General features: G+C 44.7%; 1 protein-coding gene across 3 annotated transcripts in view; it reads right to left on the bottom strand.

Moving 5' to 3' along the window:
• The window catches only part of LOC106604784 (putative methyltransferase NSUN7), a 38,562-nt gene that overhangs the window by 5,709 nt on the left and 14,608 nt on the right, over positions 1 to 18,245 (bottom strand). For all 3 annotated transcript variants that reach the window (XM_014199817.3, XM_014199816.3, XM_014199819.3), the window contains 6 exons: positions 16,016 to 16,199; positions 14,594 to 14,813; positions 14,097 to 14,240; positions 8,763 to 8,864; positions 7,517 to 7,640; positions 6,828 to 6,948 (listed from right to left, as the gene is read on the bottom strand). In XM_014199817.3, the coding sequence (XP_014055292.2) occupies positions 6,828 to 6,948; positions 7,517 to 7,640; positions 8,763 to 8,864; positions 14,097 to 14,240; positions 14,594 to 14,813; positions 16,016 to 16,199 (895 nt within the window). The remainder of the gene's footprint in view (positions 1 to 6,827; positions 6,949 to 7,516; positions 7,641 to 8,762; positions 8,865 to 14,096; positions 14,241 to 14,593; positions 14,814 to 16,015; positions 16,200 to 18,245) is intronic.

The raw sequence follows: 18,245 nt of genomic DNA, 5'->3' as shown, positions 1-18,245 counted from the left end.
CACAGTCCAGACACATCACATCACAGTCCAGACGCATCACAGTCCAGACACATCACATTACAGTCCAGACACATCACAGTCCACACACATCACAGTCCAGACACGTCACAGTCCAGACACATCACATCACAGTCCACACACATCACATCACAGTCCACACACATCACAGTCCAGACACATCACATCACAGTCCACACACATCACGGTCCACACACATCACAGTCCAGACACATCACATCACAGTCCAGACACATCACAGTCCAGACACATCACATCACAGTCCACACACATCACATCACAGTCCACACACATCACGGTCCACACACATCACAGTCCAGACGCATCACATCACTGTCCAGACACATCACCGTCCACACTCATCACAGTCCAGACACATCACATCACAGTCCAGACACATCACATCACAGTCCAGACACATCACATCAGTCCAGACACATCACATCACAGTCCAGACACATCACATCACCGTCCAGACACATCACATCACCGTCCAGACACATCACATCACAGTCCAGACACATCACAGTCCAGACACATCACCGTCCAGACACATCACATCACAGTCCAGACACATCACATTACAGTCCAGACACATCACAGTCCAAACACACATCACAGTCCAAACACACATCACAGTCCACATACATCACAGTCCAGACACATCACAGTCCAGACACATCACAGTCCAGACACATCACATCACAGTCCAGACACATCACAGTCCAGACACATCACATCACAGTCCAGACACATCACATCACAGTCCAGACACATCACATCACAGTCCAGACACATCACAGTCCACACACATCACAGTCCAGACACAGTCCAGACACATCACAGTCCAGACACATCACAGTCCACACACATCACAGTCCAGACACATCACAGTCCAGACACATCACAGTCCAGACACATCACAGTCAACGCTGTGATGGATCACTAGTCACTTTAAACAATGCCACTTTAATAATGCTTACATATCTTACATTACTCATGTCACATGTATATACTGTATTTTATACCATCTATTGCATCTTGCCTAAACCGCTCGGCCATCGCTCATCCATATACTTACATGTACATATTCTCATTCGCCCCTTTAGATTTGTGTGTATTAGGTAGTTGTTGGGGAATTGTTAGATTACTTGTTAGATATTACGGCACTGTTGGAACTAGAAGCACAAGCATTTCGCTACACTCGCATTAACATCTGCTAGCCACGTGTATGTGACCAACAACATTTGATTTGAGTCTCAACACCGAGTTTATTGTCCCTAGCTGTTCTTGTATGAAAACCTCATAAAATGATTTTACCGGGTCCAATCTGACGCCCGCTCCCAGTGAAACTGCATTCCCACACTTATCTAATTGCTATTTTTACGGCGCTTTTCAGAGTGCCACAATAACTTTTGATTAGCTGAGTTTATTAGGGGTGGAAAGAAGCCTGTTTGAGGTGCTATTATAGCCGTTTGATTATCTTTTCATCCCTGTCTGTGGAGGTATAAATGTGACGGCTGACAGGGGGATGAACAGACGCTGTGAAGGACAGAGGGAAAGAGAGAGAGAGAACTCTGTCACACCCTGAGAGAGAGAGGGAGAAAATTGCTTGATAATCCAGTGTGTTGTAAACGGTAGAGTAGAGCAGGTTTCATCACGTGGAGAAATATCCTAAACGTGGCCATGCTTGGGAATTTGGACTATAGGTGCCTGTTTGGCCGACCGTGGCTACGTAAGCAGCCAAGCAGCAAGCTAGGTGGGCGGGCAGGAAGCTAGGCTAAGGTGGGCGGGCAGGAAGCTAGGCTAAGGTGGGCGGGCAGGAAGCTAGGCTAAGGTGGGCGGGCAGGAAGCTAGGCTAAGGTGGGCGGGCAGGAAGCTAGGCTAAAGTGGGCAGGCAGGAAGCTAGGCTAAGGTGGGCAGGCAGGAAGCTAGGCTAGCGGTACAGCGGCTGTGGCTCTGTGAAAGTAGCTTCCCCATCATCATTCCTCCACTGCACCACACTTAAAGCCCATTAAAACACAGCTCAGCTGTGGTGACTGAAGTCTCACTTAAGACCCACCTACAGAGGGAGAGAGAGGAGAGAAACTGCGGGAGAGAGTGGGATGGAGAGAAACTGCAAACGCGAGAACGAGGGAGAGAGGAATCTGTAAGAGTGGTTAGTGTGAGATAGATCGACATTGTGTGAGAGACTACATGAGAGAGAGACCGTAAAACAAAAATAAAGAGTTTGGTTGACATTGATGTGAAAGAAGAAGACAGGAACAGCATTGAGGGAATGGGAGAGAGAGAAAATAGACGAGAGACTGAGGAGAACAGAGAGAAAAAGACATCGCCACTCTTCCACATCAACATAGACAGCCAAGTCAATCATCATAATACTCTGGGAAAATATGACAGCATTGAACTGAATTCCCCCCCAAAAATGATGACAGCATTGAACTGAAGTAAGCAGATATCAACATACACTTTCTCCTTCATAGGGTTCTCTGGATGAAAACCTCCTGGCAGTACCATGTCTCTCTCTGTCTCTCTCCTTCATAGGGTTCTCTGGATGAAAACCTCCTGGCAGTACCATGTCTCTCTCTGTCTCTCTCCTTCATAGGGTTCTCTGGATGAAAACCTCCTGGCAGTACCATGTCTCTCTCTGTCTCTCTCCTTCATAGGGTTCTCTGGATGAAAACCTCCTGGCAGTACCATGTCTCTCTCTGTCTCTCTCCTTCATAGGGTTCTCTGGATGAAAACCTCCTGGCAGTACCATGTCTCTCTCTGTCTCTCTCCTTCATAGGGTTCTCTGGATGAAAACCTCCTGGCAGTACGACGTCTCTCTCTGTTTCTCTCCTTCATAGGGTTCTCTGGATGAAAACCTCCTGGCAGTACCATGTCTCTCTCTGTCTCTCTCCTTCATAGCAGCCCTCGTCTTTCATCTCCCTCCTTCCTCCTCTCAACCTCTCGTTACGGTCACCTATTCTCAGGCTTGTCTGCTTCCTCTGATCCTTTCCTTCATTCTCCTCTCCAGCTCTACCTTCAAGGCTGTACAGTCTGTCTTCATGACCTCAATGCTGATCTTTTCACCTTCAGATCTTCCTCTTTCTCACGGTCTCTTTTACTCTCTTCTCTCCTTCTTACCTCTTCCCTCTATCTCAGGTAGTAGATGGAATGACGTCCTGCCGCCTATTTCTGTGCCCCAACACTCAGTCTTCTTCTAGCCTTCAGTTCTCTCCATCCTCCCTCTTCTCGCTCCCCCTCTTTCCTTCCTTCTCTAGAACCTGTCATCTTCTCTGCTATCAGTTTCACCTGAACTCAACTGCAGCTCTGCCTTTCCCTCTGTCACGCACAGAGGCCATGATGTCAGCTTTCTGCTTACTCCCTGTCTCTCATTCAAACTGTCTTATCTCTGCCCTTCACCTCACCTCACCTTCACCTCACCTCCTCTCCCCTTCATCTAACCTCATCTCCTCTCCCCTTCCCTTCACCTCTCCCCTTCACCTCACAACGTTCTAGACTTTGTAAACCTCCAAACTCCTTCAGAAGCTCACAAGCATGTTCTCTTTTCTCAGTGTATTTTCCTTACATGAAGCAGGCTGCCTTTCTCAACCCGACTCTCTCTCTCTCTCTCTCTCTCTCTCTCTCTCTCTCTCTCTCTCTCTCTCTCTCTCTCTCTCCTCTCTCTCTCCTCTCTCTCTCTCTCTCTCTCTCTCTCTCCTCTCTCTCTCTCTCTCTCCTCTCTCTCTCTCTCTCTCTCTCTCTCTCTCTCTCTCTCTCTCTCTCTCTCTCTCTCTCTCTCTCTCTCTCTCTCTCTCTCTCTCTCTCTCTCTCTCTCTCTCTCTCTCTCTCTCTCTCTCTCTCTCTCTCTCTCTCTCTCTCTCTCTCTCTCTCTCTCTCTCTCTCTCTCTCTCTCTCTCTCTCTCTCTCTCTCTCTCTCTCTCTCTCTCTCTCTCTCTCTCTCTCAGCTGTGTGGTGCTATTTCTGTGGCCAGATGAATGTATGTGGAGGACGGGGGAGTTCCTCTCCTGTCTCTCTCAGACGTGAGCCAGGGATCTGTCAGTGGATGTGTGGAAGGATGTGTACTGCTCAGTGCATCACGATCGGGCAAGGGGGAGGAGTACATCGACACCCCCGGGGAGGTTATGGTTTTTTTTCTCCCTCTCTACTTCCAGCTCTTTGAACATTGACCAGAACGACTAAGTAAACAAACAAGTCTGCAGCCAAAACACGTATAGCCTCGTATACAGACAGTAATGATAAAAATCAACCCTGAAGTGTTCAGCACTGAGGCTGGACTTTCCCTGTGTCTATAGAGGCTTGGAAGAGTGCATTCAATGCATTCTAGGAGCAGAGGGATGTGTTCTGAGCTAAATACGTTTCTCCAGTGGCTCAGATGGCTGAGGACACTCGTCATTCTGCTGATGTAGCATACTGCTGATGATAGTGGTGGGATCGTTACACTGTTTGACAAACAGCACTTTGGGTCTTCTCAGAGGGGAATACACAGCCTAGCTCAGTGGTCACCAACTGGTCGATCGCCAAGGCATTCCTAGTCGATCACCAAACATTTCGATAAAGCCTTGTGATCCTTCCTAATTTTTTTGATTCATATTGGGCTGTTGGCGGTAGGTGCACTTGATTCAGAAACCCTGCGCGCCAGGGAGGCAAATTGTGCCCATTTTGAATCATATGTTGTCTGAAGGAACAAACTCTGCCTACCCGGCGGACCAGGAGAGCTGTGGCTAAATCAAGTGTGCCTACTGCCCTGGCCAATCGGATAGCTCAAATCACCATTCTTACAGCTTCAACGAGCCCACAGCATACTGGTCTACGAAAGATTTCATCATTTTTAAAACCATGACCAGGGAGAGACTGTCAAAGAATACAGCAAAGAGCTGCTGTTTATTTTGAGTGAGATTTTATTCAGCACTGTCAACCCTGTTTTTATTCTGTATTGTCAACACTGTTTTTATTCTGCATTGTCAACCCTGTTTTTATTCTGCACTGTCAACCCTGTTTTTATTCTGTATTGTCAACACTGTTTTTATTCTGCATTGTCAGCATTGTTTTTATTCAGCACTGTCAGCACTGTTTTTATTCAGCACTGTCAACACTGTTTTTATTCAGCACTGTCAACACTGTCTTTATTCAGCACTGTCAACACTGTTTTTATTCAGCACTGTCAACACTGTTTTTATTCATCACTGTCAACACTGTTTTTATTCATTACTGTCAACACTGTTTTTATTCAGCACTGTTTTTATTCAGCACTGTCAACCCTGTTTTTATTCAGCACTGTCAACCCTGTTTTTATTCTGCATTGTCAACCCTGTTTTTATTCATCACTGTCAGCACTGTTTTTATTCTTCACTGTCAACACTGTTTTTATTCTTCACTGTCAACACTGTTTTTATTCAGCACTGTCAGCACTGTTTTTATTCATCACTGTCAGCACTGTTTTTATTCATCACTGTCAGCACTGTTTTTATTCAGCACTGTCAACACTGTCTTTATTCAGCACTGTCAACACTGTTTTTATTCATCACTGTCAGCACTGTTTTTATTCATCACTGTCAACACTGTTTTTATTCATCACTGTCAGCACTGTTTTTATTCAGCACTGTCAGCACTGTTTTTATTCATCACTGTCAACACTGTCTTTATTCAGCACTGTCAGCACTGTTTTTATTCATCACTGTCAGCACTGTTTTTATTCATCACTGTCAGCACTGTTTTTATTCTTCACTGTCAGCACTGTTTTTATTCATCACTGTCAGCACTGTTTTTATTCATCACTGTCAGCACTGTTTTTATTCTTCACTGTCAACACTGTTTTTATTCTCTACTGTCAACACTGTTTTTATTCCTCACTGTCAACACTGTTTTTAATTCAGTACTGTCAACACTGTTTTTATTCAGCACTGTCAACACTGTTTTTATTCAGCAATGTCAACACTGTTTTTATTCAGCACTGTCAACACTGTTTTTATTCAGCACTTTTACAAAACATAACTTTTACTTCTCCCTACTTCCACTCGCGCTTCAGTTGCAATGAATGAGTAGCCAAGTGTATCAATACGCCTGAGTTTGTACTATTGGCAGCTCGTCATGTTTATTTTAATATCTAGGAATATTTCACTTTCTCTGGTCATAGGAACAACATGAATTTGTGCATGAGGCAGAAATAATGTGACGGTGCCCCTCTCTCTGGTCAGTCTCACCGGAGGAAAGGAGAGAGCAGGGACTGTGAGAGGCAGACCCTCTGCTGCTTTCTGCCTCCCCCCGCTGAGACTGTCCATCAGATGCAGGTACCATCAGTCCAGTCAAATAACACTTTTAATTATTAGCAAATGATTTACATTTATTCTCAGCTGTGCCTCGCAAGTGATACGACAACTGATCTATTTTGTTATCAATTTTTGAAAGATAATATGGTGTAATATAATATGGTCTGAGATAATATGGTCTAATATAATATGGTCTGAGATAATATGGTCTAATATAATATGGTCTGAGATAATATGGTCTGAGATAATATGCTCTGAGAAGAACACTACTGGCAGGCCAAGCATAGCCAATATGCTGTGATAATGTATTAGGTCTACTGCACACACCTCATTCCTACAGAACTGTTTTTATTAGGTGCATGTTACACAGGCGTACATTTTTTAAGTCATGTATTCTTTTTTTTTTTCTAAGCGGTAAATCTCGGCTTGCTTTTTGACTGCGAAAGTGATCTTGACTCAGAAAAGGTTGGTGAATTACAAGTACTGTATCACAACAGGGGTCTCTCTCTCCGTGTCTCTCTCTGTCTGTCTCACCTCTCTGGTGAGTACAGCTAGGAAACAGCCGTTAGTTTCGTCTGAAGGATCCAGTCTGAAGAACGGACCCCCTGCTCTCTCCTCAGCTCGGCTCAGAGATGTGGGTAAGGAAGAGCTCGGCCTGGACAACACACACGCACAGTCACACACAACGCATGCAGTGAGGGATACACACACACACACACACACACACACACACACACAGAGAGAGACAGAGTTAATAAATGCACAGAGTTAATAAATGCACAGACAGAGTTAATAAATAATTCACAGGCCACAAGTCAATACAATCCCTACCAATAGTCCTAGGTATAGCTGTTTAAGCCTGGGGCTGTGAAGACCTGTTGTGAAATAGTCTAACTTCAAGAACAATATCCACACAGGGAAAACTACCCACAAGATAACGAGGAAAGAGTTTCTTTGATTTGGCGCTGATAATGATTTCATCTCTAATGGTAGTCCTTTAGGTCCTACCTGGGGTGCTAAAGTTTGAGAGACAGAGAGCTGTAGATAGGGAGGGAGGGTGAGCCATAGAGAGAGCGAGAGAGAGACAGAGAGAGATAGAGAGACAGAGAGGGATGGAGGGGGGGGGGGAAGGTGGGTTGAGAGGGGGAGGAAGAGAGCGAAAAAGAAACACACACACACACAGACAGAGAGAGAGAGAGAGACAGAGAGAGAGAGAGACTAACCTGAAGGCTTGTAGTTTGTGTCCCTCAGTAGGCCCAGCCTGCTCCAGAGCTCCCCTCACCACCTCTTCATTCTCCTCAGGGTACAAGGAGCAGGTAGAGTACAACACCACCTGCACCTTGGGGACTGGAGACACACGCGAGTGCGCAAACACACACAAATGTGCAAACACGCAGACACATGCAAACACACACACACTCTCACTTTATATCAACGCACACCTGCAGTATTAGCACACAGCCCCACAAGGCATATCAACACACACACATGAAATAACATATTCAACATGCAAAGGAAACACATGGTCACACTCACAAAGCACAACCACGAATGAACATCAATGAATATGTCTCCGACGACGCACAGCGGATGACGGCAAAAAGACGGCTAAGCCTACAATTGTTTTTCACATTCCGCTGCACACAAATCCTCACTAAAGGGCTTTGAAGCAGAGCATGCATAAATGTTCTTTTTCTTAAACAATTCACGTATATGAAGCATTTCTCATGTCATTCCCCTGTTGCCTTGCACCAGCCGCTGATTGCAGCCAACCATTTTCTAATTCCTGCTAAGTCAGAACAATATACTTAGTTAGTGAGACCAAATATTTGACCTATGGTAATAAACACAACAGATGTGTGCTGTTACAACATCCAATAAGAAAATACTTGTAAACATCAAAAGAGATGCAGCACCGCCAGTCACCGTGCCAACGGGCGGGTCGATAGCCATCTGCCATTCATTAACGGCCCGTTAGAGAGGATCTGCCGCTGCTGGCAAAACCATTTGAGCCCGATCAATGACCGTGTGATTACAGAAGATGGGTTTCCGTCACACACACACACACACACACACACACACACACACACACACACACACACACACACACACACACACGCACACACACACACTCCCCCTAGATTAACATCATCCAGCCCACACAATGTTCATACTATAAGACTGAATAACTGGTTGTGTTTGCTGTGTTTCTTCAACCTGTCTCTTTAAACCAGCCCTGTGTCTGTATGAGGGAAAGTGCACAGCATGGGAAGGTTACTGTGTCGTTGTTTTGTAGCTAACGGTAGTCATGCTGACCAGACCAGGAAGCATTAGCATTTCTAATTAAGACTTAGAGCCTCTCAGAGGGGAACTCGGCTCTAATTGCAGACGAGATTAGATCATTTGTGAGAGAGAGGGGTGTGTGTACACACACGTAAACACCGTCTCTCTCTCTCTGTATGTTCTCACACTTCAGGGCATGGACGATGTCTCTCTTCTGCTGGGCCACCAGTGTGTCCAGCTTGGTCTGGGCTATGGAACCCTGGGACAGGTCCTGGAGCAGGTCTGTGTCTGAAACAGAGATGTCTTTACACTTCTGCTCATCTACAATCTAACTTGGGTTGATTTTGGATTAAGCAGAAGCCAATTCAAGGGTAAGCTGTACCTCCGTTCTCCTACAGTATGAACTCAACAGGGTTGAGGGTATCATTTGGGGTATAGGGGTATATAGGTGGTAATATGGAGGGTATATAGGTGGTAATATGGAGGGTATATAGGTGGTAATATGGAGGGTATATAGGTGGTAATATGGAGGGTATATAGGTGGTAATATGGAGGGTATATAGGTGGTAATATGGAGGGTATATAGGTGGTAATATGGAGGGTATATAGGTGGTAATATGGAGGGTATATAGGTGGTAATTTGGAGGGTATATAGGTGGTAATATGGAGGGTATATAGGTGGTAATATGGAGGGTATATAGGTGGTAATTTGGAGGGTATATAGGTGGTAATATGGAGGGTATATAGGTGGTAATATGGAGGGTATATAGGTGGTAATATGGAGGGTATATAGGTGGTAATTTGGAGGGTATATAGGTGGTAATATGGAGGGTATATAGGTGGTAATATGGAGGGTATATAGGTGGTAATATGGAGGGTATATAGGTGGTAATATGGAGGGTATATAGGTGGTAATATGGAGGGTATATAGGTGGTAATATGGAGGGTATATAGGTGGTAATATGGAGGGTATATAGGTGGTAATTTGGAGGGTATATAGGTGGTAATATGGAGGGTATATAGGTGGTAATATGGAGGGTATATAGGTGGTAATATGGAGGGTATATAGGTGGTAATTTGGAGGGTATATAGGTGGTAATATGGAGGGTATATAGGTGGTAATATGGAGGGTATATAGGTGGTAATATGGAGGGTATATAGGTGGTAATATGGAGGGTATATAGGTGGTAATATGGAGGGTATATAGGTGGTAATATGGAGGGTATATAGGTGGTAATATGGAGGGTATAGGGGTGTAATATGGAGGGTATAGGGGTGTAATATGGAGGGTATAGGGGTGTAATATGGAGGGTATATAGGTGGTAATATGGAGGGTATATAGGTGGTAATATGGAGGGTATATAGGTGGTAATATGGAGGGTATATAGGTGGTAATATGGAGGGTATATAGGTGGTAATATGGAGGGTATATAGGTGGTAATATGGAGGGTATATAGGTGGTAATATGGAGGGTATATAGGTGGTAATTTGGAGGGTATATAGGTGGTAATATGGAGGGTATATAGGTGGTAATATGGAGGGTATATAGGTGGTAATATGGAGGGTATATAGGTGGTAATATGGAGGGTATATAGGTGGTAATATGGAGGGTATAGGGGTGTAATATGGAGGGTATAGGTGGTAATATGGAGGGTATATAGGTGGTAATATGGAGGGTATAGGGGTGTAATATGGAGGGTATAGGGGTGTAATATGGAGGGTATATAGGTGGTAATATGGAGGGTATATAGGTGGTAATATGGAGGGTATATAGGTGGTAATATGGAGGGTATATAGGTGGTAATATGGAGGGTATATAGGTGGTAATATGGAGGGTATATAGGTGGTAATTTGGAGGGTATATAGGTGGTAATATGGAGGGTATATAGGTGGTAATATGGAGGGTATATAGGTGGTAATTTGGAGGGTATATAGGTGGTAATATGGAGGGTATATAGGTGGTAATATGGAGGGTATATAGGTGGTAATATGGAGGGTATATAGGTGGTAATTTGGAGGGTATATAGGTGGTAATATGGAGGGTATATAGGTGGTAATATGGAGGGTATATAGGTGGTAATATGGAGGGTATATAGGTGGTAATATGGAGGGTATATAGGTGGTAATATGGAGGGTATATAGGTGGTAATATGGAGGGTATAGGGGTGTAATATGGAGGGTATATAGGTGGTAATTTGGAGGGTATATAGGTGGTAATATGGAGGGTATATAGGTGGTAATATGGAGGGTATATAGGTGGTAATATAGGTGGTAATATGGAGGGTATATAGGTGGTAATATGGAGGGTATATAGGTGGTAATATGGAGGGTATATAGGTGGTAATATGGAGGGTATATAGGTGGTAATATGGAGGGTATATAGGTGGTAATATGGAGGGTATATAGGTGGTAATATGGAGGGTATATAGGTGGTAATATGGAGGGTATATAGGTGGTAATTTGGAGGGTATATAGGTGGTAATATGGAGGGTATATAGGTGGTAATATGGAGGGTATATAGGTGGTAATATGGAGGGTATATAGGTGGTAATTTGGAGGGTATATAGGTGGTAATATGGAGGGTATATAGGTGGTAATATGGAGGGTATATAGGTGGTAATATGGAGGGTATATAGGTGGTAATATGGAGGGTATATAGGTGGTAATATGGAGGGTATATAGGTGGTAATATGGAGGGTATATAGGTGGTAATATGGAGGGTATAGGGGTGTAATATGGAGGGTATAGGGGTGTAATATGGAGGGTATAGGGGTGTAATATGGAGGGTATATAGGTGGTAATATGGAGGGTATATAGGTGGTAATATGGAGGGTATATAGGTGGTAATATGGAGGGTATATAGGTGGTAATATGGAGGGTATATAGGTGGTAATATGGAGGGTATATAGGTGGTAATATGGAGGGTATATAGGTGGTAATATGGAGGGTATATAGGTGGTAATTTGGAGGGTATATAGGTGGTAATATGGAGGGTATATAGGTGGTAATATGGAGGGTATATAGGTGGTAATATGGAGGGTATATAGGTGGTAATATGGAGGGTATATAGGTGGTAATATGGAGGGTATAGGGGTGTAATATGGAGGGTATAGGTGGTAATATGGAGGGTATATAGGTGGTAATATGGAGGGTATAGGGGTGTAATATGGAGGGTTATAGGGGTGTAATATGGAGGGTATATAGGTGGTAATATGGAGGGTATATAGGTGGTAATATGGAGGGTATATAGGTGGTAATATGGAGGGTATATAGGTGGTAATATGGAGGGTATATAGGTGGTAATATGGAGGGTATATAGGTGGTAATTTGGAGGGTATATAGGTGGTAATATGGAGGGTATATAGGTGGTAATATGGAGGGTATATAGGTGGTAATTTGGAGGGTATATAGGTGGTAATATGGAGGGTATATAGGTGGTAATATGGAGGGTATATAGGTGGTAATATGGAGGGTATATAGGTGGTAATTTGGAGGGTATATAGGTGGTAATATGGAGGGTATATAGGTGGTAATATGGAGGGTATATAGGTGGTAATATGGAGGGTATATAGGTGGTAATATGGAGGGTATATAGGTGGTAATATGGAGGGTATATAGGTGGTAATATGGAGGGTATAGGGTGTAATATGGAGGGTATATAGGTGGTAATTTGGAGGGTATATAGGTGGTAATATGGAGGGTATATAGGTGGTAATATGGAGGGTATATAGGTGGTATATAGGTGGTAATATGGAGGGTATATAGGTGGTAATATGGAGGGTATATAGGTGGTAATATGGAGGGTATATAGGTGGTAATATGGAGGGTATATAGGTGGTAATATGGAGGGTATATAGGTGGTAATATGGAGGGTATATAGGTGGTAATATGGAGGGTATATAGGTGGTAATATGGAGGGTATATAGGTGGTAATATGGAGGGTATAGGGGTGTAATATGGAGGGTATATAGGTGGTAATATGGAGGGTATATAGGTGGTAATATGGAGGGTATATATGTTGTAATTTGGAGGGTATATAGGTGGTAATATGGAGGGTATAGGGGTGTAATATGGAGGGTATATAGGTGGTAATATGGAGGGTATATAGGTGGTAATTTGGAGGGTATAGGGGTGTAATATGGAGGGTATATAGGTGGTAATATGGAGGGTATATAGGTGGTAATTTGGAGGGTATATATATAGGTGGTAATATGGAGGGTATATAGGTGGTAATATGGAGGGTATATAGGTGGTAATTTGTAGGGTATATAGGTGGTAATATGGAGGGTATATAGGTGGTAATATGGAGGGTATATAGGTGGTAATATGGAGGGTATATAGGTGGTAATATGGAGGGTATATAGGTGGTAATATGAAGGGTATATAGGTGGTAATATGGAGGGTATAGGGGTGTAATATGGAGGGTATATAGGTGGTAATATGGAGGGTATATAGGTGGTAATATGGAGGGTATATATGTTGTAATTTGGAGGGTATATAGGTGGTAATATGGAGGGTATAGGGGTGTAATATGGAGGGTATATAGGTGGTAATATGGAGGGTATATAGGTGGTAATTTGGAGGGTATAGGGGTGTAATATGGAGGGTATATAGGTGGTAATATGGAGGGTATATAGGTGGTAATTTGGAGGGTATATATATAGGTGGTAATATGGAGGGTATATAGGTGGTAATATGGAGGGTATATAGGTGGTAATTTGTAGGGTATATAGGTGGTAATATGGAGGGTATATAGGTGGTAAAATGGAGGGTATATAGGTGGTAATATGGAGGGTATATAGGTGGTAATATGGAGGGTATATAGGTGGTAATATGGAGGGTATATAGGTGGTAATATGGAGGGTATATAGGTGGTAATATGGAGGGTATATAGGTGGTAATATGAAGGGTATATAGGTGGTAATATGGAGGGTATATAGGTGGTAATATGGAGGGTATATAGGTGGTAATATGGAGGGTATATAGGTGGTAATATGGAGGGTATATAGGTGGTAATATGGAGGGTATATAGGTGGTAATATGGAGGGTATATAGGTGGTAATATGGAGGGTATATAGGTGGTAATATGGAGGGTATATAGGTGGTAATTTGGAGGGTATAGGGGTGTAATATGGAGGGTATATAGGTGGTAATATGGAGGGTATAGGGGTGTAATATGGAGGGTATATAGGTGGTAATATGGAGGGTATATAGGTGGTAATTTGGAGGGTATATAGGTGGTAATATGGAGGGTATATAGGTGGTAATATGGAGGGTATATAGGTGGTAATATGGAGGGTATATAGGTGGTAATATGGAGGGTATATAGGTGGTAATATGGAGGGTATATAGGTGGTAATATGGAGGGTATAGGGGTGTAATATGGAGGGTATATAGGTGGTAATATGGAGGGTATATAGGTGGTAATTTGGAGGGTATAGGGGTGTAATATGGAGGGTATATAGGTGGTAATATGGAGGGTATATGGGGTGTAGTGTGTTGGTGTATGTGAAGCAGTACCTCCGTTCTCCTGCAGTATGAACTCAACAGGGTTGCTGACTGCAGACACGGAGCACTGGGGGGTCAGCAGGATGACCCGGACCCGCTGGAGCCTCAGGTCACATGGGTCCAGAGACAGGAAACTCATAGGGATCAGCTTCACATCTGACCAGACAAACTCAAACACTCAGACACACATATACAGTAAGTCTGTAGCATGAACCAACCCACACTGGGACTCAATAACATTTCTCCCAAAAACACAACCACAGTAGTAATAACAATATATACCATTTAGGAGACGCGTCTCTTATCCAAAGCGACTTAAAGCGTGCACTCATTTTACGTAAGGGTGGTCCCAGGAAATTCTAACCAACAATTCTGGCGTTGCAAGTCATGCTCTACCAACTGAGCTACAGAGGCCCACAACCATATCGTGCCAACAGTACAAGCTTCAATGGAAAGTAGATAGCGACAGTTGACTCACACAAACACACACACACACATTTCCCACGTACTCTTGCAGGCCATATTGGCAAGGACCTCCTGTAGCTCCTCCCTCTGGGCGGGTGGGCGGTCGCCAACACAGACAAACACTTTCGATTGGCTGTTGCCGTGGGTGACCAGGGAGGCGGTGTGTGACACGGTAAGGCCGGAGGAGGAGCCAGCCATCAGGACGTCCCCGTCTGGGGGCAACAGAGAGCGCACCACACAGGGACCAACGCTACACCACTTATCCTAGAGAAGGGTGGGTGAGAAGGGGGTAGAGGGGGAAGGGAAAGATAGAAGGGAGAGAGTGAAGGGGGAGACGGGAGGGGAGGGGGGAGGGAGAGAAGGAAAGAGAGAGGTAGGGTTACAACTTGACTACAGCCTTTTTCCACAAAGGACAGAGAGAGAGAGAGAGAGAGAGGATGAGAGAGAGAGAGAGCGCGAGAGAGAGAGAGGATGAGAGAGAGCGAGAGAGAATGAGAGAGAGAGAGAGAGGATGAGGGAGAGAGAGGATGAGAGAGAGAGAGCGAGAGAGAGAGGATGAGAGAGAGAGAGAGAGAGAGGATGAGAGAGAGAGAGAGAGAGAGGATGAGAGAGAGAGAGAGGATGAGAGAGAGAGAGAGAGAGAGAGAGAGGATGAGAGAGAGAGGATGAGGGAGAGAGAGGATGAGAGAGAGAGAGAGAGGATGAGAGAGAGAGAGAGAGAGAGAGAGAGCGAGAGAGAGAGAGAGAGAGAGAGAGAGAGAGAGGATGAGAGAGAGAGAATAATGTGTGCAAGCAGACAGAGAGATTAATGGAGATGTCCTTCAACCAGCAGAGCCCCCCCCTCTAGAGACAGTGCTGAACATAGCATAACAGCTAATTTGACTTCCTTTAGTTAGTGTCCATATCAAGGTCTTTGTACGAAAAAAAGAGAGGAAGGCAAGAGCAAGGACACGGAGAAAGGAAGGAGAGTGGGAGTGAGATGAAGATGAGGAGAGAGGGGAAGTGATTCATTTAGCAGTGGTATTGAATGCTTAATTGAATCTGGCTTCGTAATCAAATTTCACTGTGCTTGTGTGGCGTGGCGCTCAGAGAAGCTGTGGCAGGCAGCAGCTTGACTTTATTGGACTAGAAATTAAAATGAGAAGCTTATAGCTCCGCAGCCATAGAATTAGTCATTTGAATATTCTCCCAGAAACAAGGAGGAGGGTTTTATAGAGTGGCACAAAATGGGTTTTGGTTACTCTGTATTCACAATGGATGGGGAAGAATTTGCATAGAAAAGTTTACTTTGATTTATGGATGCAAGCTGATGTACAATACAGCCATATGTTTCTTTCATTGTTTTGTTCAATGGTTGGCTTAGTACGAAGCCCTGGGATGTGTCTGAAATGGCACCCTATCCTGGTCACATGTAGTGCACTATATAGGGAATAGGTGCCATTTCCCAGGCAGTCTTGCAGCAGTACCTGTATGATGAGCTTGTTGTCGATGAGCAGCTTGGTGCGGTACAGGTCAGCTTTGAGCTGGGGAGGGAACACCAACACGTCCGCACAGTGGGGGTCCTGACAGAAGGACTGCCCTTCCAACTGCCCGACTGAATTCACCTGAGAGAATCCACCTCGCTTCAGGACGCCGCACACCTCTTCAAAGCTGGGTGGGGGGGGGACAGGATGTGACGGTCATTATAGCAGGTCAAATCCCTCTATGGCCTTTTAAAAAGCTTCTACCGCTGTTGTCACCTCTGGTAGTAAAATGTAATTTCCTGTGTGCGTGCGCACACACGTACACACACACACACACGCACGTCACTGGTAACCTCAGAGTCTCAGGACTTGTTGCTGATTGGATCTGTCCACTACAAGGGGATTTACACACCACTAAATCAGACTGACTGCAGCAGCAGGCATACACCCACACACACCCTCTCAGACTTGACATAGACCGACACCACCACCACTCTTGTCAAGAGGGCGCAACAGCGTCTCTACTTCCTAAGGCGGCTGAAGTAATTCGGCATGCCACCCCGGGTCCTCTCCAGATACTACCGCTGCACCATCGAGAGCGTCCTGACCGGTTGCATCACGGCCTGGTACAGGAATTGCTCCGTCCACGACCGCAAGGCTCTCCAGCGGTTGGTGAAGACAGCCCGGTACATCACTGGGACCGTGCTCTCACCCATCCAGGACATCTAGTCGAAAAGGTGCCTGAGGAAGGCATGCAGCATCATCAAGGATCCCAGCCACGAGCTGTTCTCTCCCTTAACGTCGGACAGACGGTATCGGAACATGAGGTCTGATACCAACAGGTTCAGAGACAGTTTCTAACTACAAACCATCAGACTGCTGAACACTTGAACTGGACTGACCACCTGCTCTGATTCTCCACACCTTAGTACACATGCGCACGCGCACACCCTGATCTGTTTCACCTGTCCTTGTGATTGTCTCCACCCCCTCCAGGTGTCGCTTATTTTCCCCAGTGTATTTATCCCTGTGTTTCCTGTCTCTCTGTGCCTGTTCGTCTTGTATATTTCCAAGTCAACCAGCATTTTTGCATTTCTCCTTTTTCTAGTCCTCCCGGTTTTGACCCTTGCCCATTTCTGGAGTCCGTACCCGCCTGCCTGACCATTCTGCCTGCCCTGACCTCGAGCCTGTCTGCCACTCTGTACCTCCCGGACTCTGGACTGGTTTTGACCTTTTTGCCTGTCCACGACCATTCTCTTGCCTAGTCCTTTCGGATCATTAAACATTGTAAGACTCCAACCATCTGCATCTGGGTCTCACCTTGTGTCATGATAGTACAGACACACACACACCCACACACACACACACACACATATCACAACTACTGCTACCAGATACTTATTATACTGCTCAGTTTATACAATGCTCCCCCACCCCCCCATCCCCAACACTGTAAATATTGTTGTAGAAATTGTGCCTTCCTGTATTATAATTATGCAACTCAATACTAGGAAGGTGTTCCAAATGTTTGGTTGGCTCGTATTGTTATCTTTTATTATGCTCCACTATCCAGAGCGTTTTGCCGTTCTGCATTACAGTGTGGTAGGGTGACAAGTCTGCTGAGAACTGCGTAAAGAACCTTTCTGGACAGCTACCACAAAAACATGCTGAGGATGGCAAACAAAATAGCAGAGGAAGGACTCCTCCCAACTCCGAGTTTGTGATCCTGCCATCCAGGAAACACTACAGACTCCCAAGTCTAAACTGGTCGTGTACAAAAACTCATTTGTGCCACACGCACTGACCCTTGTAACTATGTCAAATTATCATGGAATCGTGGACATTGTAATGATGGGGTTGTGCAATAACATGATGTGCAACACTCAGGGAACTTGGACATTAAGGGGATGTGGATGAGGGGGGGGCACAGTGATTGTAATGGTGAAGGGAGGTGTAAGAGTCCTTAAACTATCATTTCTGTTTTGTTTTTCATGAATGTGTATGTTTGATGTTGTCTATGCCAGGTCTCTCACTCTCTCGCAGTGCATTTTGTTGTACGTAAAGCAATTATCTGTGGAAAATCAGACAAATAAATATCTAACCTAATCTCTCCGTCTCTCTATGTCTCTCCTCCATTCTCTCTCGCACGCGCACACGCACACACACACACACACTATGGTTTAATGGGATGTCTGCATGGCACCTGCATGGCCAACACCCACAATCTCAGACC

Source organism: Salmo salar, chromosome 05 (assembly GCF_965601325.2).
Source record: "Salmo salar chromosome 05, fSalSal1, whole genome shotgun sequence".
Taxonomy (NCBI): domain Eukaryota; kingdom Metazoa; phylum Chordata; class Actinopteri; order Salmoniformes; family Salmonidae; genus Salmo; species Salmo salar.
This window is presented reverse-complemented; position numbering and strand designations above follow the sequence as displayed.